The sequence below is a fragment of the Bufo bufo genome, chromosome 9 (assembly GCF_905171765.1).
Source record: "Bufo bufo chromosome 9, aBufBuf1.1, whole genome shotgun sequence".
Classification (NCBI taxonomy): domain Eukaryota; kingdom Metazoa; phylum Chordata; class Amphibia; order Anura; family Bufonidae; genus Bufo; species Bufo bufo.
Window position 1 is genome coordinate 63,466,923 of NC_053397.1, and position 22,718 is coordinate 63,489,640.

Here is a 22,718-nt window from a genome sequence, read left to right on the forward strand (position 1 = left end):
CGCGCACGGCGCATGCGCGAGAGGAACGCGGTCTGGGCTACAGGGAAAAATGTCCATCAATATGCAGAGGAGCGGCATAGGGGCGGGCTTATCCGACGGTTGAGTCAAGGAGGCCGCTGCCCCCGTGACTTCAGCACGACTTCAAAAAGGTGCCAAACACAGTTTTATAAGTCGATTTTATGAGACAGCACAACGCAGAAAGAAGATATGAATACATCTTTGGGCACACTATGAGAGATACTTTAAGGTACTGTGATTAGTGTAAATTGTCTTTTCCAGGGGACAGGTTCCCTTTAGGAACAGTGAAATGCCATGCCTCAGCAGACAATAAGTCGACTTGTGATTTGTGAAAAGCATGAAACGTCATTGTCAAGCTGTAATTGATGCTCTAGGCCACAAGACAAGTTTTTGAGACATGGACATTTTTTATGGGGTATGCCCACCACTGGTTTTGGCTTTTGTTTCAATAAATAGTTGGAGATGAGGAAATCACCATTGCATGCTTCTACTTAACTGCCATACTGTCATGTCCAAACAATCAAATTCCACTCTGATACATTGCCTGTATTTTTAGGTTCCAGATGTGACGAGGGCAAAGTTCACAAAGTCAATTTCAGCGAAGTGCTAACCACTTCCAAAGATCCTTTCTCCTAACATGAAGCCATTCGCATTTCTGGACATAGGTAACACATCAACCTCCACATTTGAGCTCCCCTCTTCCAACAAGCACTCCTGTGGGATATCGAGAGATCGCACAAATAGTGAAGCACTGATTACTCACGTCAGATAAAACGGTTTATTGTACTCAAGCATATTCTTGTTAAAAGCATATCAAAACAGTGGAGCAATTTTCGTACTCTTGCCCGACCCGGGTTTTGCTCTCGCGCTTCATCAGGGGCGAATAACCCGCCCATTATGGGCATGTATTTAAATCCACAATTGCATCCCACCCATCTACCTCATCATCCAATACATCATTTAAAAAAAAAAAATATAAATAAAATACAGAATAAAACATCAATAAAATAAAACATTGTGAACATTATATCCATATTGCATATCATCCTAGCAGCATTTCATTATTTATTGAATCCACAGCATAATCACCCGACACCTAAACCTCTATAAGCTCCTCTATTCCGCTTATTTCATTCATAAAACATTCCTACCACGTCATCATACACGCGATTTCACTCACGTGAGGAGTTCTAGCCAATCACTATTCACACCAAATTATCTAAAGTTCCTTTCACACAGCTCTACCGTAAGTAACTTCTTCTACAGGTTTTCTAATAGATGCTATCTTGGAGGATCTCATTGAAAACAAGCAAATAACGCCTTATCAGCATGGCTTTATGAGGGATCGGTCATGTCAAACTAATTTAATCAGTTTCTATGAGGAGGTAAGTTCTAGACTTGACAGCGGCGAATCAATGGGTGTCGTATATCTGGACTTCTCTAAAGCATTTGACACTGTACCACATAAAAGGTTAGTATATAAAATGGGAATTCTTGGACTGGGAGAAAATGTCTGTATGTGGGTAAGTAACTGGCTCAGTGATAGAAAATAGAGGGTGGTTATTAATGGTACACACTCAGATTGGGTTACTTTCATTAGTGGAGTACCTCAGAGGTCAGTATTGGGCCCTATTCTCTTCAATATATTTATTAATGATCTTGTAGAAGGCTTGCACAGTAAAATATAATTTTTTGCAGATGACACTAAACTGTGTAAAGTAATTAACATGGAAGAGGACGGTATACTGCTACAGATGTATCTGGATAGATTGGAGGCTTGGGCAGAGAAGTGGCAGATGAGGTTTAACACTGACAAATGTAAGGTGATGCACATAGGAAGGAATAATGCAAGTCACCCGTATATACTAAATGGTAAAACACTTGGTAACACTGACATGGAAAAGGACCTAGGAATTTTAATAAACAGCAAACTAAGCAGTAAAAACCAGTGTCAGGCAGCTTCTGCCAAGGCCAATAAGATAATGGGTTGCATCAAAAGGGGCATAGATGCCCGTGATGAGAACATAGTCCTACCACTTTATAAATCGCTAGTCAGACCACACATGGAGTACTGCGTACAGTTCTGGGCTCCTGTGAACAAGGCAGACATAGCAGAGCTGGAGAGGGTTCAGAGGAGGGCAACTAAAGTAATAACTGGAATGGGGCAACTACAGCACCCTGAAAGATTATCAAAATTATGGTTATTCACTTTAGAAAAAGACAACTGAGGGGAGATCTAATTACTATGTATAAATATTTCAGGGGTTAGTACAGAGATCTATCCCATCATCTATTTATCCCCAGGACTGTGACTGTGACGAGGGGACATCCTCTGCGTCTGGAGGAAAGAAGGTTTGTACACAAACATAGAAAAGGATTCTTTACGGTAAGAGCAGTGAGACTATGGAACTCGCTGCCTGAGGAGGTGGTGATGGTGAGTACAATAAAGGAATTCAAGAGGGGCCTGGATGTATTTCTGGAGAGTAATAATATTAGAGGCTATAGCTACTAGAGAGGGGTCGTTGATCCAGGGAGTTATTCTGATTGGAGGCGGGAAGGAATTTTTCCCCCCTTAAGTGGGGAAAATTGGCTTGTACCTCACAGGGGTTTTTCACCTTCCTCTGGATCAACTTGCAGGATAACAGGCCGAACTGGATGGACAGATGTATTTTTTCGGCCTTATATACTATGTTACTATGTTACATTAAGAGCGCTCCGCCAGTGATTTTTCACCAATTCAATACCAGTGAAACATAATCATTTTGGATCCTTTTGATGGCATTTTTAAAAATGAAGCGAGACACTATGTGTCTTAAGCCCTTTCTTTAAGTTTTTGATATGTTTTTGGATCCTAGTTTTCAATTTTCTGGTTGTCCTGTCTACATATTGAAGGCCGACACGGGCACTCCAATACGTAGATGACCCCTGTATTTTCGCAATTGATGTTTCCTTTAATTTTAAAAAACCTGATCTTTTTTTATTGGAACGGACTGTCTGTATTGCTCTCTGCTTCTTTTCTTTACTCCTGTTCTTGCATGGGAGACAGAACCCACACCAAGTAAATTTGCTCCCCTTTTTTTCTGTGGTATTTCTAGGTAAGGCACTGTATACCAAATGATTCGGAGCGCTCGTAAAAATAACATCCGGATACTTAAGAATTTATTTTCCTAAAATAGGATCGTTACTCAAGACCCTCCAATTCTTCCTCATGGCGTTTTTAAGCAAACCTACACTCGTGTTGTACTGTGTCAAAAAGGTGAATCTAAAATCTTTATCTTTCCTGGTGACTCTTTCAACTCCTAATTTTAAAAGCTTTTCTCTATATCCTTACTGCACTTTTCCAATTCATCCTCTTCATAACCCTTCTCTAAAAAACGCTCCTCGATAACCTGGCTTTAGTCTCTGTAGTCCTTAATTTCTACTCTACTTTTAAATTGTCCCTTGGGGGTGTTTTTTAACCAAGGTCCATGGTGACAACTAGTAACATCAATATATGCATTTACAGCCGTGGATTTGAAAAAGGTTTTAGTTTTAAAACAATTATTTTCAATAAAAATCATTAAATCAAGGAAATCTACTGAAATGGCACTGATGTTGCTACTAAAATTGAGATTCCAAGTTTACATTTAACCCAGTAATAAAATTTTCCAGACCCTGTCTCTCCCCTTTCCATATAAGCAAGCAATCGTCGATATACCGCCGCCACAATGTTAGCTCTCCTTTCTGCGTTTTCTTGTTTAAAGCTGGACTAATATTTTCTCTTTTCCAAAGGGCCATAAACAAATTTGCGAAACTTGGGGTAAATTTCGCCCCTATTGCCGTCCCAGTGCATTGTAGATAATAAGTGTTATCAAACATAAAATAATTATGGCAAAGACAAATCGATGCAATCCAAAATACATTTCTTTTGATCTATATTCATAAGGAGGTCTCTATTTAATGCTTCTTCAACCCCTGATGTGTTACCTATGTCCAGAAATGCAAATGGCTTCGTGTTAGGAGAAAGGATCTTTGGAAGCGGTTAGCAGCCCGGTCCTTTACAAAAATGCTGAGCCCTACTTTCACGATGTAATATAATATACCTAATTTTTTTTGAGTAGTGAACATAACTATTGTATAATTCAACTTCAATTTAACCAAGCTCAACAGTTCAGCAATAAACCTGAACTCATACTTCAAGGCAGTAGCATGGTCCACTCACAAACTGTGTCCGTTTTGTGGACTGCAAACCGTAGTTCTGCGAAACATATACACTGACTATGTGCACCCCTCATTGCAGTGTGGATCCATTGACTTTAAGGGGTCTGCAATCCACAAGATGCGGTCAATGTCTGTGGTTTGTGGATCTGTGGTTTGCAGTCCGCAAAATGGACATAGTCGTGTAAATGGGGCCTTAAAAGTAGAGTAAAGTCATCCAGTATATGAGTGGACCATTCTGGTGCCTTAAAGTATGAGTTCAGGTTTATGGATGTACTGTTCAGTTTTGTCTTAAGCACACTTTTTCTCGGGCACATATGAACATGGGACCAACACAGATGTCTTCAGCTGCCAAGTGCACATGTAACAGTCAGCCAGTTTCATAGGTATAATGCTGTGGCCAATGTTTTTGCCACCCACCATGGAATCTTGTGACATTTTTATTATAGCTATACAAGGGTTATTGCATGTGTTGATTACATTGTACACTGCTCAAAAAAATAAAGGGAACACTTAAACAACACAATGTAACTCCAAGTCAATCACACTTCTGTGAAATCAAACTGTCCACTTAGGAAGCAACACTGAGTGACAATCAATTTCACATGCTGTTGTGCAAATGGGATAGACAACAGGTGGAAATTATAGGCAATTAGCAAGACACCCCCAATAAAGGAGTGGTTCTGCAGGTGGTGACCACAGACCACTTCTCAGTTCCTATGCTTCCTGGCTGATGTTTTGGTCACTTTTGAATGCTGGCGGTGCTTTCACTCTAGTGGTAGCATGAGACGGAGTCTACAACCCACACAAGTGGCTCAGGTAGTGCAGCTTATCCAGGATGGCACATCAATGCGAGCTGTGGCAAGAAGGTTTGCTGTGTCTGTCAGCGTAGGTTCCAGAGCATGGAGGCGCTACCAGGAGACAGGCCAGTACATCAGGTGACGTGGAGGAGGCCGTAGGAGGGCAACAACCCAGCAGCAGGACCCCTACCTCCGTCTTTGTGCAAGGAGGAACAGGAGGAGCACTGCCAGAGCCCTGCAAAATGACCTCCAGCAGGCCACAAATGTGCATGTGTCTGCTCAAACGGTCAGAAACAGACTCCATGAGGGTGATATGAGGGCCCGACGTCCACAGGTGGGGGTTGTGCTTACAGCCCAACACCGTGCAGGACGTTTGGCATTTGCCAGAGAACACCAAGATTGGCAAATTCGCCACTGGCGCCCTGTGCTCTTCACAGATGAAAGCAGGTTCAAACTGAGCCCATGTGACAGACGTGACAGAGTCTGGAGACGCTGTGGAGAACGTTCTGCTGCCTGCAACATCCTCCAGCATGACCGGTTTGGCATTGGGTCAGTAATGGTGTGGGGTGGCATTTCTTTGGAGGGCCGCACAGCCCTCCATGTGCTCGCCAGAGGTAGCCTGACTGCCATTAGGTACCAAGATGAGATCCTCAGACCCCTTGTGAGACCATATGCTGGTGCGGTTGGCCCTGGGTTCCTCCTAATGCAAGACAATGCTAGACCTCATGTGGCTGGAGTGTGTCAGCAGTTCCTGCAAGACGAAGGCATTGATGCTATGGACTGGCCCGCCCGTTCGCCAGACCTGAATCCAATTGAGCACATCTGGGACATCATGTCTCGCTCTATCCACCAACGTCACGTTGCACCACATACTGTCCAGGAGTTGGCAGATGCTTTAGTCCAGGTCTGGGAGGAGATCCCTCAGGAGACCGTCCACCACCTCATCAGGAGCATGCACAGGCATTGTAGGGAGGTCATACAGGCATGTGGAGGCCACACACACTACTGAGCCCTCATTTTGACTTGTTTTAAGGACATTACATCAAAGTTGGATCAGCCTGTAGTGTGTTTTTCCACTTTAATTTTGAGTGTGACTCCAAATCCAGACCTCCATGGGTTGAAAAATTTGATTTCCATTTTTTAATTTTTGTGTGATTTTGTTGTCAGCACATTCAACTATGTAAAGAACAAAGTATTTCAGAAGAATATTTAATTAACTCAGATCTAGGATGTGTTATTTTTGTGTTCCCTTTATTTTTTTGAGCAGTGTATAATCCCACGTCTACCTTCCTGTTTCTGATAAAAATGAAAAGAATAGATGTTATAAAGATTTATTTTTAGAATAGATGTTATAAAGAGTTTTTTTTTTTTATTAAAACGTTGTATATTGTGGTGACTTACTGAAGATAAAGACTGCATGTACATTATTGAGGCTTTCACTTTTTGAGTACTGTTAACCAAGAACATACAACCTTCTTCCAAATTCCCAGTCTGAGGGTCAATGATGCATTCTCCATCAGAGCAGGAGCGTTTCTTGCAAACATACATGCCCACGATTTCAGAGGAACATCTAGAACAGAATAGAACACAATCTGAGAATGTCAAAGTCATTCTCATGTGACTTACACAAACAATACATCTATAAGGGCTCATATACATGACCACAGTTTTCTCCAGCGCAACCTCCATTTTTTCACAGCGTGCTGCCAGGAGCGCCCCCAGTTTTTTTTATAATGCCCACAGTAGTGTATCCCTGTATTTATAATGCCCACAGTAATTTATCCCTGTATTTATAATATTCTCCTGTAATGCCCCAGTATTTTTTTTTTAAATGTTCCTTAAGCAAAATAGATACACAAAAGTGTACAATACATGCAAAAGCTGAGGTATCTAATGCCTGCACCCTGCTCCCCGTGTCAGTGTATGGGGCCCCATTTGTTCACAGTGCATTTTATATGGACAAAATTCATTTTGTAGAATTCTGTCACAAAATGACCTTCTGTGCAAAAAAGTGACATTCTTTGCAGAAAAGTAAAATTCTGTACGACAAATTGACAATCTGTGCAACATAATGACATTGTCACTAAATAAAATTTTGTGCGACAAAATAAAATTCTGTGTAACAAAATGACTAGAGATGATCGAATCGAAGTTGACGAAGTGGAATTTGATCCTAATTTCTGGAAAAATTTGATTTGCACTGAAGTCGAATTTCCTTGTGCTTCGTGGTAACAAATTGCATTTTTTCCTAAAACTGCTGATGCACATGGCGCAAAGAACTCTGGGAACGAGGGAACACCCACAATGCCATGCATGCAGCCAATCGGCAGCCAGCCCCCTGTGATGTCACAGCCCTATAAATAGCCTCAGCCATCTTGGATTTAGCCATTTTCCAGTGTACTTAGTGCAGAGAGAACCGTCAGCAGGTGCTGGGGACAGTGATAGGAAAGACTTTATTGAGCTGAAAAAACGATTTGCAAGTTCAGGGAAAGATCATTAGAAGTGTAGGGAAAGGATAGGGAGGCATCATCTACACTATAAAAGGAGAAGAGGGTGCAATAGGAGAGTGTACAGCCTGGGTAATAGGAGCGATTCTATTACACCTTGCTGCACTAACTGGGGATCCAAATTGCAGTTATGCTGCTGCTTTTAGGTTTGCACTATATGATAGCTCAGCAATTCCAGAAAACCTTGCTTGTTATTGGGGTACAAGTGTTGTGTGATACAGCCATTTACGGGGTGTATTAATAGAAAAGATACGTACGTCTTAGCCGTTCTGCGGTGAACCAACATTGTTATATAGCCATTGTTGGGGTGTATTAATAGGAAAAATAAGTTAACACACATGCTTTATGAGACGTGTTATCTAAACTAAATGCGTTAAGCAAACACCTTCAATTGCTTTTCAATGGCTTTTGTTTCAAGATAACACAAGGAGTTAAGAAATTTGAGTTAAAGTCTGTGTGTTAACCCTGCTACATCTGTATGTGTTATTAGCCGTTCTGCAGTGAATTTGCATTGTCATACAGCCATTGTTGCGGTGTACTAATAGGAAAAATAAGTATATATTATTAGCCGTTCTGCTGTGAATTTACATTGTCATACTGTCGCGGACACTCCCGTGACAGGTGCTAGGAGATCAGAGAGAGTGGCAACACGTGGGTTAATCTGACTGGTTCCTTGTGGATCATTTGTGTCTGTGTTGTTTTGATAATGACCATACCTCTTGCAGGTGTTGCTGGTTTGGTCATTTAACTCCCCCTATTTATTACTGCTTACCCCTTCTGGGGGTGCGGTTTATAGCTTCAGTTTCTGAACTCTGGGCTAGCTGTTTTTTGGATCTCGGTTGAGCTCCTGGCACTGCTTTTGCTCCACGTGAAGTTAAGTGTCGTCTTCCCGATTTGTATTTTGTTTGTTGTATTTCCTTGTCTTTTGTATCTAGGCCTGAGGGAGACTCCTGTTCATCCTTCTGGTGGAGGAATAGGTCGTCTCAAGTCCTGTCACTATACCAGGGCCCTACAGGGTGTGTTAGGGCTCTAGGTTCCTGTGTATGAACTTTCCTAACATCGAGGTCAGTTCATACTGATAGGTAGTCAGGACTTCAATTAGGGTTGTTCTAGGAGGTGACCTTCTCTTTGACTCTAGTTTCCAGGCCTAGTTCCTGTCTCCTTTCCTCCTGTTCTCAGTGTGGAGTTTCCCACCAACACCGCATCTGTGACATTATAAACTGCTGAATAACCGTCATTTCGTTTGTCTGTATCAGTTCAGCCATGGATGCTATCACTGCACTGGCTGGACAGCTGCAGAGGCTGTATTTGGAGGTAGCTGACCTCCGCACGACTGTCTCACAGATTCAGAGACCACAGGCGGCTGATCCTAGTAGTGGTTACTAGGCCTGTCCTGAACCTAAGGTTGCCCTCCCGGATAGATTCTCGGGGGGGGAGTGATAATTTAATTTGGTTCAGGGAAGCGTGCAAATTGTATTTTAAGCTACGTCCACACTCATCTGGGGATGAGAGTCAGAGAGTGGGTGTGATTATTTTGTTGTTTAAAGGGGACGCCAAGTCTTGGGCTTTTTCTCTGTCGACCGGATCACAGTCCTATCGGTGGATTCATTTTTCAGCGCTTTAGGTCTCATCTATGATGAGCCGGATCGGACCTCCCTGGCTGAGACCAAATTACACGACCTGCGTCAGGAAGAGCGTTCTGCGGAGATCTATTACTCTGAGTTTAGGAGGTGGGCTACGGATACTGAGTGGAACGATCCGGCTCTCCGTAGTCAGTTCTGTCAGGGATTATCTGAGAGGCTGAAGGACGCTTTGACCTTTCATGAGAATCCTTTGGAAGCCGCTGTTTCTTGCTGTACGTATTGATTGACGCCTGAGAAAAAGATCGAAGGGCCCACTCTCTCAGAACATTCTATTACATAACGTATCGTCTTCCTCTGACACTTTGGGTGAAGCTACTCCTGGGTTTGGGCCGGGAGATGAACCCATGCAGTTAGGGAGAGCTACCCCTGGATCCACTAGTAATAGGAAGGGAGTGTGTTTTTTCTGCTGTAAAAGGGGATATTTTATCAAGACATGCAATGGCAAAAGGAGAGAAAAAAGAAATGTAATTCTCATTTGACTCTTGGAGGAATGAGAGGAGCGTCATAAAATGTGCATTTGTTTGTTACTGATAGTACCCGATTTCTCTTGACTGCCAAGGTGGCACTAGAGTCCAAGACTGTGGGGATTGAGGTCTTTATCGACAGTGGGGTAGGGGTGAACCTAATTGATGCTCAGTTTGTCCGTTGTCACCAAGTGTATTAGAAAAAAACATTCCCGTATTCGCTATTGATTCTGCATCTCTTGCTCAGAAGTGTTTGTCTCAAGTGGTGCATGATATCAGATTAAGAGTGAGTGATTCATCAAGAATTTATCTTGTGTTTTGTGTTGGAAGGTCTCCCGGCTCCGGTGGTTCTGGGTTTACCGTGGTAAAGCAAGCACAATCCAACTATCGATTTGCAGGCTAGGCATATTCTGGATTGGGGTGATTATTGTATTGACAATTCTCTTAATACATCTTTTTCTGTTGTAACTACCAAGAATTTACCCTCTTTTATATCTGAGTTTGCCGACGTGTTTTCTGAGAGTGGATGCAAGGAGTTACCTCCACATGGGGAATATGATTGTCCTATCAATCTTATTCCCGGAGTTAAGTTGCCTAAGTCTAGGTTGTATAACCTTTCTGAACCTGAAAGACAGGCCATGAGAGAGTATATAACCGAGAGTTTGGCCAAAGGACACATAAGCCCTTCCAAGTCTCCAGTGGCAGCAGGGTTCTTTTTTCTTAAAAAGAAAGACGGAGGTCTTCGGCCATGTCTGGATTTCCACGAACTAAATCGGATTACTGTTTAACCAGATTATTGGTGCCAAGGTGTTTTCCAAGTTGGACTTAAGGGAGGTATATAATCTGGTTAGGATCAAGGAAGGGGATGAATGGAAGATGGCTTTTAATACTCCTGAGGGGCACTTTGAGAACTTGGTCATGCCTTTCGGATTGACCTATGCTCCTGCGGTCTTCCAACACTTTGTGAATGACATTTTTCATCACCTGGTGGGGAGGTTTGTAGTCTTGTATTTAGATGACATTCTAATTTATTCTCCAGACGTGGAAACACATCAGGATCATGTGAGACAGGTGTTACAGATCCTAAGGGACAATAAATTGTATGCAAAATTAGAGAAATGTGTTTTTGCTGTACACGAGGTGCAGTTTTTGGGTTACCTGCTGTCATCTTCGGGTTTTCAAATGGATCCAGGGAAAGTTCGTACTGTATTGGACTGGGATCGACCCTAAAATCTGAAGGCTCTTATGAGGTTTTAGGGTTTACCAACTATTATCGAAAATTTATTTCAAATTATTCAACAATAGTGAAACCCTTAACTGACATGACTGAGAGAGGGACGGATGTCTCAGTGTGTTCTGATTCGGCGTTGCAAGCCTTTTCTGCGATTAACCTCTTCAGGACACATGACGTACCGGTACGTTATGTTGTCCTGGTACTTAAGGACACATGACGTACCGGTACGTCATGTATGGTTCTGATCACCGCCACCCAGCGGGCGGTGATCGTAACCCGGTGCCTGCTCAAATCATTGAGCAGGCACCTTGGCTAGATGCGCCGGGGGGTCCTGTGACCCTCCCATGTCGGCGATCGCAGCAAACCGCAGGTCAATTCAGACCTGCGGTTTGCTGCGGTTACGGAAATGTCTGATCCCCGCGGTCTGTGACCTCGGGGATCAGAAACTTCAAATAAGCTTAATTTTAATGTTTGACCCCCCCTGCTGCCCTCTTCATTATGTACCGGCGGGCGCAGTGAGGGGGGGGTGCAGGGAGTGCGGCAGGGAGGGCGGGCGGCGGTGCGGTGCGGGCGGAGCTTGGGGGGGCGGGCAGGTATGCGATCATCCGCCCGCCCCCTCTCTCAGGATGGCCGAGCGGTTTGCAGAGTGTCAGGATATTGCTGACACTCTGCCCGAAACGCATGACATCTGTGCTGGCACAGATGCCATGCGTTTAACCCCTTCCATGCCGCGGTCCGTAAGGACCACTGTATGGAAAAGGTTAAGAGGGAGCTCCCTCCCTCTCCCATCGGGGGCTGCTGTGCCTTTTCAGCCCCCGATGGGAGAGGGAGGGGGCCCCCCTCCCTCCCCATCACCCACTGCTCTGCTGTGGCAGCGAGTGATGGGTACCATGGCAACCAGACGCCTTCACAGTCGTCCCGCTGTCCATGGTACTGATCAGAGGCTGTCCATGGTGCTGATTAGACTTCTGCTAAAGGCAGAAGTCTAATCAGACTTTGTAAAGTGAAAATACAGTACAGTACACTATATAGTGTACTGTACTGTATTATACAGACATCAGACCCACTGGATCTTCAAGAACCAAGTGGGTCTGGGTAAAAAAAAAGTGAAAAAAAAGTAAAAATCAAAAAACACATTTATCACTGATTAAAAATGAAAAAAATAAAATTCCCTACACGTTTGATATCACCACGTCCGTAACGACCTGATCTATAAAACGGTCATGTTACTTTACCCGAACGGTGAACGCCATAAAAAAACTTAAAAAAAACTATGATGAAATTGAAATTTTGCCCACTTTACTTCCCAAAAAAGGTAATAAAAGTGATCAAAAAAGTCGTATGTATGCCAAAATAGTACCAATCAAACCGTCACCTCATCCCGCAAAAAATGAGACCCTACCTAAGATAATCGCCCAAAAACTGAAAAAACTATGGCTCTCAGAATATGGAGACACTAAAACTTTATTTTTTTGTTTTTGTTTCAAAAATGAAATCATTGTGTAAAACTTACATAAATAAAAAAATGTATACATATTAGGTATCGCCGCATCCGTAATAACCTGATCTATAAAAATATCACATGACCTAACCCCTCAGGTGAATACCGTTGAAAAAAAAACTAAACGGTGTAAAAAAAGCTATTTTTTGTAACCTTACATCACAAAAAGTGTAATAGCAAGCGATCAAAAAGTCACACGCACCCCAAAATAGTGCCAATAAAACAGTCATCTCATCCCGCAAAAATCATACCCTACCCAAGATATTTGCCCAAAAACTGAAAAAACTATGGCTCTCAGACTATGGAGACACTAAAACATGATTTTTTTTGTTTCAAAAATGAAATCATTGTGTAAAACTTACATAAATAAAAAAAATAGTATACATATTAGGTATCGCCGCATCCGTGACAACCTGGTCTATAAAAATATCACATGATCTAACCTGTCAGATGAATGTTGTAAATAACAAAAAATAAAAACGGTGCCAAAACAGCTATTTCTTGTTACCTTGCCTCACAAAAAGTGTAATATAGAGCAACCAAAAATCATATGTACCCTAAACTAGTACCAACAATACTGCCACCCTATCCCGTAGTTTCTAAAATGGGGTCACTTTTTTGGAGTTTATACTCTAGGGGTGCATCAGGGGGGCTTCAAATGGGACATGGTGTCAAAAAAAATGGTCCAGCAAAATCTGCCTTCCAAAACCGTATGGCATTCCTTTCCTTCTGCACCCTGCTGTGTACCCGTACAGCGGTTTACGACCACATATGGGGTGTTTCTGTAAACTATAGAATCAGAGACATAAATATTGAGTTTTGTTTGGCTGTTAACCCTTGCTTTGTAACTGGAAAAAAATTATTAAAATGGAAAATCTGCCAAAGAAGTGAAATTTTGAAATTGTATCTCTATTTTCCATTAAATCTTGTGGAACACCTAAAGGGTTAACAAAGTTTGTAAAATCAGTTTTGAATACCTTGAGAAATTTCTTAGATGGGGTCACTTTTATGGAGTTTCTACTCTAGGGGTGCATCAGGGGGGCTTCAAATGGGACATGGTGTAAAAAAAAACAGTCCAGCAAAATCTGCCTTCCAAAAACCATACGGCGCACCTTTCCCTCTATGCCCTACTGTGTGCCCGTACAGTAGTTTATGGCCACATATGAGGTGTTTCTGCAAACTACAGAATCGGGGCAATAAATATAGCATTTTGTTTGGCTGTTAACCCTTGCTTTGTTACTGGAAAAATCTAAATTCTGAAATTTTATCACCATTTGCCATTAACTCTTGTGGAACACCTAAAGGGCTAACGACGTTTGTAAAGTCAGTTTTGAATACCGTGAGGGGTGTAGTTTCTAGAATGGGTGGTTTCTATTTTTGGGTGGTTTCTATTATGTAAGCCTCACAAAGTGACTTTAGACCTGAACTGGTCCCTAAAAAGTGGGTTTTTGAAAATTTCTGAAAAATTTCAAGATTTGCTTTTAAACTTCTAAGCCTTGTAACATCCCCCTAAAAATAAAATATCATTCCCAAATTGATCCAAACATGAAGTAGACATATGGTGAATGTAAAGTAATAACTATTTTTGTAGGTATTACTATGTATTATAGAAGTAGAGAAATTGAAACTTGGAAATTTGCAATTTTTTACACATTTTTGGTAAATTTGGTATTTTTTATAAATAAAAATGATTTTTTTTTACTTCATTTTACCAGTGTCATGAAGTACAATATGTGACGAAAAAACTATCTCAGAATGGCCTGGATAAGTCAAAGCGTTTTAAAGTTATCACCACTTAAAGGGACACTGGTCAGATTTGCAAAAAATGGCCTGGTCCGTAAGGTGAAATAAGGCTGTGTCCCTAAGAGGTTAAGGAATGCTCCTCTTCTGCCCCTATATTGGTGCAGCCGGGTGTATCAAAACCTTTCATTGTGGAAGTGGATGCGTCTAAGGTGGGGGTAGGAGCAATTTTGTCGCAAGGCCCATCACCTGGCAAATGGCGACCATGTGCATTTTTCTCAAAAAAACTCTCTCACGCTGAGAGAAATTATGATATGGTTAACATAGAGTTATTGGCCATTAAATTGGCTTTTGAGGAATGGCATCATTGGTTGCAAGGGGCGATTCATCCAATCATGGTATTCACTGATCACTAAAATCTGGATTACCTGGAGTCGGCCAAACGACTGAACCCAAGACAAGCCAGATGGTCATTGTCGCCTATCGTCCGGGGGTTAAAAACGTCAAGGCAGATGCCTTGTCACGTAGTTTTCCTGGAGGTGGTGATTTTGAAAATCCGAGTCCCATACTGTCTAAAGGGGTGGTTATATCCGCTCTTTACCCTAAACTTGAAGTGAAGGTGTCAGAGGCTCAGGTAGACACACTGGATTCGTGTCTCTCTGGGAAACTATTTGTGCCACCGGAATTGCATCACAAGGTGTTTGAGGAACATCATTGTACTGTTCTTACGGGACACCCTGCAAGCAGAGCCACTGCCGACCTCACATCTCGTAGATTCTAGTGGCTGGGGTGGCGTAAGTGTGTTAAGGACTATGTGTCAGCCTGTACCACCTGTGCACGTGTTAAGGTGACACATACTCGGCATTCCGGATCTTTACTTCCGTTACCTATTCCGTCCAGACCATGGACTCACGTATTGTGGGGACTCGCTCTGGTAGACAGGATTAGCGGCCACAGTATAGAAGCAACAACAAGTTCTTTGGATCACACAGTTCAGTGTATTATTCACACTTTAGGCAAGTGACAAACAAACAGTCATATTCAAACAAAAAGTCACCTTGCGGTGTTGGTGGTAGTTCACACCATGCAGCAATTCTGCCTCAAAGAGTCCTTGCTGATAGCAGCACCAACCTGTTTTTATGCCAAACAGGGAGCAAGCCTTCATCCAGACACACGGTTCCCAGATCCCAACACAGAGACCTGGCTTCTGAGCCCAGCTGCCTATTTAAGGACAGCCAGGTGCTTTTTTCCCAGCACATGTTGGGGAAAAAAAAAACTGTTTTCCCAGACCAAACCTCTCACTGTGTCACATACCCCCTCCTTTGTTCAACCCTGAGGGGGTGAACACACGCCAGACAGGTCACCTGGGAAAGGGCATTCGCTTTTCCCTGTAACCGGCCTGCCCTGTGTTCCACCGAAAAGTCAAGTTTTGTAGGGAGAGAAACCATCGGGTGACCCGGGCATTTCTGTCCTTGGCCTGGCTCATCCACTTGAGAGGGGAGTGGTCAGTCACCAGGCAGAATTTTCTCCCCAATAAATAATAGCGGAGAGATTCTAGTGCTCACTTGATAGCCAGGCACTCTCTCTCCACTATACTATACTGAGTCTAGGCTGGGGTGAGCTTATGGCTGAGGAAGACAATGGGATGCTCCTCCCCGTTGACTTCCTGACACAGTACAGCACCGAGGCCTACTTTGAAGGCATCAGTCTGTTCTACGAACTCTTTATTGAAGTCGGCGTCACCAAAACCGGTGACTCGCACAGGGCCGACTTCAAAGAGGAAAAAGCCTCTTCCGCCCACTCATCCCAGCGAACCATGACTGACTTGTGTCCCTTCAAGAGTCCTGTCAAGGGCGCGGCTAGAGTAGCAAAGTGGGAAATAAACCTCATGTAATAGCCCACCATTCCCAGGAATGACTTTATTTGCCTAGTGGTGACAGGCCAGGGCCAATTCCGTATCGCCTCTATTTTGTTCACTTGGGGTTTGATGACTCCGTGCCCAATGACATACCCCAGGTACTTAGTCTCGTCTAACCCTATCGCACATTATTTTGGGTTAGAGGTTAGACCAGCTTTCCTAAGGGAGTCCACTACAGCCTGCACTTTGGGTAGGTGACTTTCCCAGTCGATACTGTGGATGAAAATATCGTCCAGGTAAGCCAAAGCGTACGGACGATGTGGACAAAGCACAATGTCCATAAGTCGCTGAAGAGTGGCGAGGGCGCCATGCAGACCAAAGGGAAGACCTTATATTGATACAGCCCCTCAGGCGTGATGAAGGCAGTTTTCTCTTTGGCAGCCTCCGTTAAGGGCACCAGCCAGTACCCTTTTGTGAGGTCCAAAACAGAAAAATACCGGGCTTGTCCTAACCTCTCGATGAGCTCATCCACCCGGGGCATGGGATATGCATCGAATTTGGAAACCTTGTTAAGTTTTCGAAAGTTATTACAAAACTGCAACGTCCGTCCAGCTTGGGTATCAATACTATAGGACTGGCCCACTCACTTTTTGACTCCTCAATAATGTCTAGCTGCAATATTAGCTGAACCTCCTCCGATATGGCTTGTCGCCAAGCCTCGGGCACCCGGTATGGTTTTAATCAGACTTTTGCCTGAGGCTCAGTGACAATGTCATGCTAGATTATGGAAGTGCGTCCAGGGAGGTCTGAGAACACATCCATGTTCTGACTAACGAACTCCCTGGCCTCCTGAGTTTGTTCAGAGGAGAGACTGTCAGCAATTTTTACTGTGGCAGCAGCCTCTCTTGCACCAGACAGAGGGGCCGGTACCTCTTCTCATAGAAAACCCAGCCGCGGGCTCTCTTCTGTAAAGGTTTCCCTATCTTTCCATGGTTTGCGTAAATTCACATGGTAAACCTGCTCTGGCTTTCGCCGCCCTGGCTGTTGTACCTTGTAGTTTACATCTCCAATTTTCTCGAGTACCTCGTAGGGCCCATGCCACCTAGCCAGGAACTTACTGTCCATGGTCGGCACCAGAACCAAAACCTGATCACCCGGGTTACAGATCCGGACCTGAGCCTGCCGATTATAGACCCGACTCTGGGCTCGCTAAGCTGCCTCCATATGCTCCCTAACAAGAGGCAACACTGTCTCTATCTGATCTTGCATCTGGGTAATGTACTCAATGACACTTTTATGTGGATTGGGTTGTTGTTCCCATACCTCCTTGGCCACATCCAAGAGATCGCGAGGGTGTCTGCCATATAGCAGGTCAAAGGGCAAGAACCCAGTAGAGGCCTGGGGTACCTCTCGCACTGCGAACCTGAGATAGGGCAGAAGGAGGTCCCAGTCCTTCCCATCTTTAGACACTACCTTTTTCAACATATTTTTTTATGTTTGGTTAAACCAGACAGTCCATTTGCGGATGGTAAACGGACGTCCGCAGTTGTTTTATGTGCAGCAACTTACAGAGTTCCCTCATCACCTTGGACATAAAAGTGGTCCCTTGGTCGGTCAGAACTTCTTTAGGTAGTCCTACTTGGGAAAACATCTCCATTAACTCCTTAGTTATGAGTTTAGCCGAGGTATGTCACAGTGGCACTGCCTCCGGGTACCCAGTGGCGTAGTCTAGAATGACTAAGATGTGTTGATGCCCTCTGGCGGACTTTGGTACTGGACCTATGAGGTCCATAGCTATTCGGTCAAACGGAACTTCGATAATCGGGAGAGGTACTAGGGGACTACGGAAAGTTTTCATCAAGCCGCTAATGTTGGCACCACAGCCCTGCATCAACAAATGCAGCATCGCTATAGAGTGGCCTGGGAGAACTGTGGCTCCGATGTAGTGGTGCAGCCTCTGCAGCAACCGCTGCATCACTAGTGGCCCGCACCCCTTTTCCTGCAGTCAAGGCTTGACCACCTCAGCCGAAGGGAGCTATCTGTTCTTTCCATCATCTACTGGTCCTGATGCTCCCGCTCCTACTCCTCTGTCAGTCATTACGTCAGCAATTGATCACCGAAGCGATTGCCAAGGGACAAGAGTAAGCATGCACTTCCTGAACGTGCTCCTGGCCAAGTTGCTGGTGCTGTAATCCCTCCCTTTCCAAGTGGTGGACTGTGCACCTTTCAGAGAACTGATGGCTTGTGCCGAGCTGAGGTGGAGAGTCCCAAGCCGTCATTTCTTTGCAAAAAAGGCACTACCAGCCCTGCACACGTATGTTGAACAGAAGATGGGCCAGTCCTTGAGCCTTTCGGTGTCCGCTAAAGTTCACAGCAGTGCCGACATGTGGAGCTGTAACTTTGGTCAAGGACAATATATGTCCTTCACTGCCCACTGGGTAAATGTGGTTCCTGCCCAGCCACACCAGCAACTTGGCCAGATGACGGCACTGCCGCCTCCACGATCTCAAGCTGTGGATCCTGCGCCAATGTCCTGCGCTGCTGCCTCCTTATCCTCCACCTTATCTTCAGCCTCCACTGCAGGCACAATTTGGAGTGCTCCTGCAGCATACCACATGTGCAGGGCACAGCAGTGTCACGCTGTTCTGCACCTAGTTTGCCTGGGCACAGGGGAGAAACTGCTCTGCATCCTCCATCAAGAAATGTAATCCTGACTTTCTCCTCGCCAACTCAAAATCAGAACCTTGGTCACCGACAATAGGAAGAACATGATGTCAGCGCTGCGTCAAGGAGGGCTGAGCCATGCACCCTGCATGGCGCACGTGTTTAATCTGGTTCTAAAGCGGTTCATGAAGTCTTCCAACATCTGCAAGACATCCTGAAAATGGCCAGGAAACTGTGCATGCACTTCAGCCACTCCTACACGGTGTTCCCCATCGGCTGATATGCGACATTTCCACCCATTGGCACTCCACCCTCCATATGTTGGACCGACTATATGTACTCACCTGTGTAACTTCGATGTTAGCCAGTGGCAGCTCATGCGTGACACCTGCCGTTTGCTCGGTCCCTTTGAGAAGGCCACTTTATTTGTCAGTCGCCAGGAATAAGGGATAAACAATGTCATTCCACTGCCTTATGTCCTGGAACAGATGCTGCTAAATCTGGCTGGCCAGGGCACAGGAGACGTGGGGCCTACAACTCACGGCCACATGAGCCCTGTCGGGGCTGAACTGGAGGAGGAGGACATTTGTGCACAAGCAATGTGTAGAGAAATGGGTGGTTTTTCTGCACAGGTGAAAAGAGAGGAGGAGTAGGAGCAGCACCCGGAGGAGCTACAGGGCAGATGACCCAGACATGCTGTGGCAGTATGCAGTGGAGATGGAGGCAGGGAGTCCCTTTGAGTCACTTTTGCAAATGGCCCGATGCATGCTCAGTTGCATGCGTAGTGACAGCCGAATTGTCACCATTTGGCAGAGGGATGACTACTGGCTCTCCACCATGTTAGACTCTTGCTACCGGTCCAAAATGGGGGCCTTTTTTTCCTCCTGCTGAGAGGGAGGACAAACTGAACTACTATCGAGACATCCTATGTAGTCAGTTGGCCGCTGCCTATGTGCTCCATCACCCATCCTCATGTAGGTCTGACCGGGGTGGCCCTCTGCACTCACATTCCACTGCCATGGCTGCTGGGGGGCAGGAGCAGTACCAGCTCCATCAGCAGCAACTTAAGTCTAGAGTCTCTGATGAGCAGTGTTATTCACCTGTCTAGTGAAGAAACTACTCACCAGCAGCTAGACATGGAGCAGAACCTGAACCAAGTTGTGGCATACTTGGAGTGCACCCTGCCACCCCACATCAAGGATCCCCTGGACTACTGGGCAGCCAAACTCGATTTGTGGCCGCAACTGGCCGAGTTTGCCCTGGACAAGCTTTCCTGCCTGACCAGCAGTGTGGCATTAGAGTGGATGTTTAGTGCGGCAGGGGCCATAGTGGACCCCAAGGAGAACTCACCTGTCCACCCAAATTGTGGAGAAACTGACCTTTGTGAAGATGAGTCAGGCCTGGATCAGCCAGGATTTCCATACACCAGTGCCTGATGCATCAGACTAGATCATCCATGGTGCCACACCCAAACTTTGTCAAAAGAGACCTGTTTCTTCTGGCTACATGCTCCAGCTACTATTCTGATGCTGCCACCAGCCTGATGCCACACACCCGCTGCCAGGTTCTCCTACTGCCACCCACCATCTTTAGCTGTTACTGATATTGCCCCCACCTCCCTACTCTGTCACTGGGCCACTCTGTGGTCTCCTCATACTGCTGTCACCTCACCACTCTATGGTCTCCTCATGCTGCTGCCACCTCACCACTCTGTGGTCTTCTCATGCTTTTGCCACCTCACCCCTCTGTTACTGGGCCTCTGTGTTGACGACTCATGCTATTCCCACCCTCACCACTCTGTGACTTTGTTGACAACTCATGCGATTCCTCATGCAATTCCCAACCTCACCGCTGTGACTGAGCCACTGTGTTGACTCCTCATGCTGGGAGGAGTTCTAGGTGTGACGCTAACACTGACCTGTAAGGCTGAGTTCACACTTGAGTTATTTGGTCAGTTTTGGCCCGTAACTGACCAAATAAGTGGCCTATCATCTGCGGTTCATACTGACTCACAGTATTGTTCCACTACCACAGCAGACTCTCTATGCGTGTTTCTGCAAGACACAGTGTTCTACACCACTATACATGCTCTGCAGCCAGGAAATAGCTGTTTTTTAATGAGATTCGCCACAAATAAATTCGGATTGAATCAAATCTTTTTGGAAAATTCGGTGAACTGACTAAATCAAATTTTTTTGAAATTCGCTCATCTCTAAAAATGACATTTTGTGAGACAAACTGAAGTGTGTGTGACACAATTCAATTCTATGTAGCAAAATGACATTCTGTGTGACAAAATGACATTGTGCCAAAAAATTTACATTTTATGCTACAAAATGACATTCTGTGGAACAAAATTCTTTCACAAAATGAAATTTTGTGCTACAAAATAAAATTCTGTGACAAATATCTGTCAAACTAACCAAAGTGTCACAAAATAACATTCTTTGTAAAAATGTTTGTCAAAATGACACAAATGAATTCTGTCACAAATGAACATTTTGTGCAAGAAAAGGAGTGTTGTGTCACAAAATACCATTCTGTGTCACAAAATACCATTCAGTGTCAAAAAATACAATTCTGTAGGACAAAATGAAGGAAATATATTTTGTGTCACAAAATAGTCTATGTGACAAAATCAATTCTGTGTGACAAAAAGATTTCAGTAAAGACAAAATTAATTCTGTGATTACTGATTTATTATATATCATATGTCACAGAACACATTTTGTGTCACAAAATGCATTGCGCGCAAACGGCACCCTGTAATGAGCGTGCCACGTAATAAGTGTACCATGTAGTGTGAACAGAGGAATACATGAGAGTGTTGATGTCCACCTGTGACAGAAGTGCTGCAATAAACCTGCATCTTACAGCCTGGATCTTGGTGCAGACTGTTGTGATGAGGTGATTGTGCCACCTGCACCCCGGTGCAGACAATCATAATGACTTCTGAGATCCTGCGCAGGTGCGACCACCTGTGCTTACTGTCTCATAGGCTTCAGTCCTGGTGGCCTGTGGCTTATAAGTGTAAAAGGTAGGGATCAGAGACATAGGCTCCCATCTGCCACCCCCTAATGGCAGATGAGGCCCTGTCCAGTTCTCTTATAGGTCGCAGCCCCCTGTGGCCTGACAGAGTGAATGGCGGGGTAGGGAGGCAGGCCGATGCCAGGCACCTCCTTGCAAATTGCCACCCGAGGCACATGCCCCCATGAAAGCTACTCCACTGCTCCGTCCACTGTGTATTTTCCAGCTCTGGCATACTGCTGCTCAGCTACTATTCTTCTGAATGGAAGCTGAGCTGCAGTACACTGACACGGCCACTACATAGTGAACAGATCCATTGTATAGTTTTCTGCATCGGCAGCTGACCGAAACAGCTGTTCTGTGGGCAGGGGCGGATTGGCCATAGAACTTACAGGGAAATTTCCCAGTGGGCCGATGCCCAGGGGGTCGCCTGGGCCCTTCTCACGGCCGGCCAGTGGAAGTTTTTGGGGATGTATTTTGTGCTGCTGGCAGTATTTTGTGATGGACTGTGGTATGTGGCTCTGTTGAGGTGGTATAATGTGCCACAATATGGTATTGCTGGTCCTGCCTTGCATCAATTTGGACCCAACTAGAAAACAGGGACACTTTTAGTATTTTTTCAGGGCCACTTTAAGTTCCCAGTCTGCCCCTGTCGGCGGGGTGCCAAGTATCAGACCTCTATCAATCTGATATTGATGACCTACCCAGAGGATGTCACAAATATCTGAGTCCCAAAAAACCCATTTAAGTGATGTGAAAAGCTATTATTTTTCCATGTAAGGAAGGGGGAAAATGTCAGAGAAACCCTTTATTAATCTCTTCAAGACCAAGCAAGTTTTCACTATAAGGACCAAGCCACATTTTTCAAATCTGACATATTACACTTTATGTGGTAATAACTCTAGAACGCTTTTACTTATATAAGCGATTCTGAGATTGTTTTCTAGTGACACATTGTACTTCATGTTAGTGGCAAATTTAAGTCAATATGTTTCACCTTTATTTATAAAAAAAATCAAAAATTTTACGAAAATTTTGAAAAATTCACCATTTTTGAAATTTGAA

The 22,718-nt window shown here is 44.4% G+C and overlaps 1 protein-coding gene across 2 annotated transcripts in view; it reads right to left on the minus strand.

The window, feature by feature from the left end:
* The window catches only part of LOC120978917 (calcium-activated chloride channel regulator 3A-1-like), an 81,720-nt gene that overhangs the window by 23,305 nt on the left and 35,697 nt on the right, over positions 1–22,718 (minus strand). For both annotated transcript variants that reach the window (XM_040407349.1, XM_040407348.1), the window contains one exon: positions 6,417–6,585. In XM_040407349.1, the coding sequence (XP_040263283.1) occupies positions 6,417–6,585 (169 nt within the window). The remainder of the gene's footprint in view (positions 1–6,416; positions 6,586–22,718) is intronic.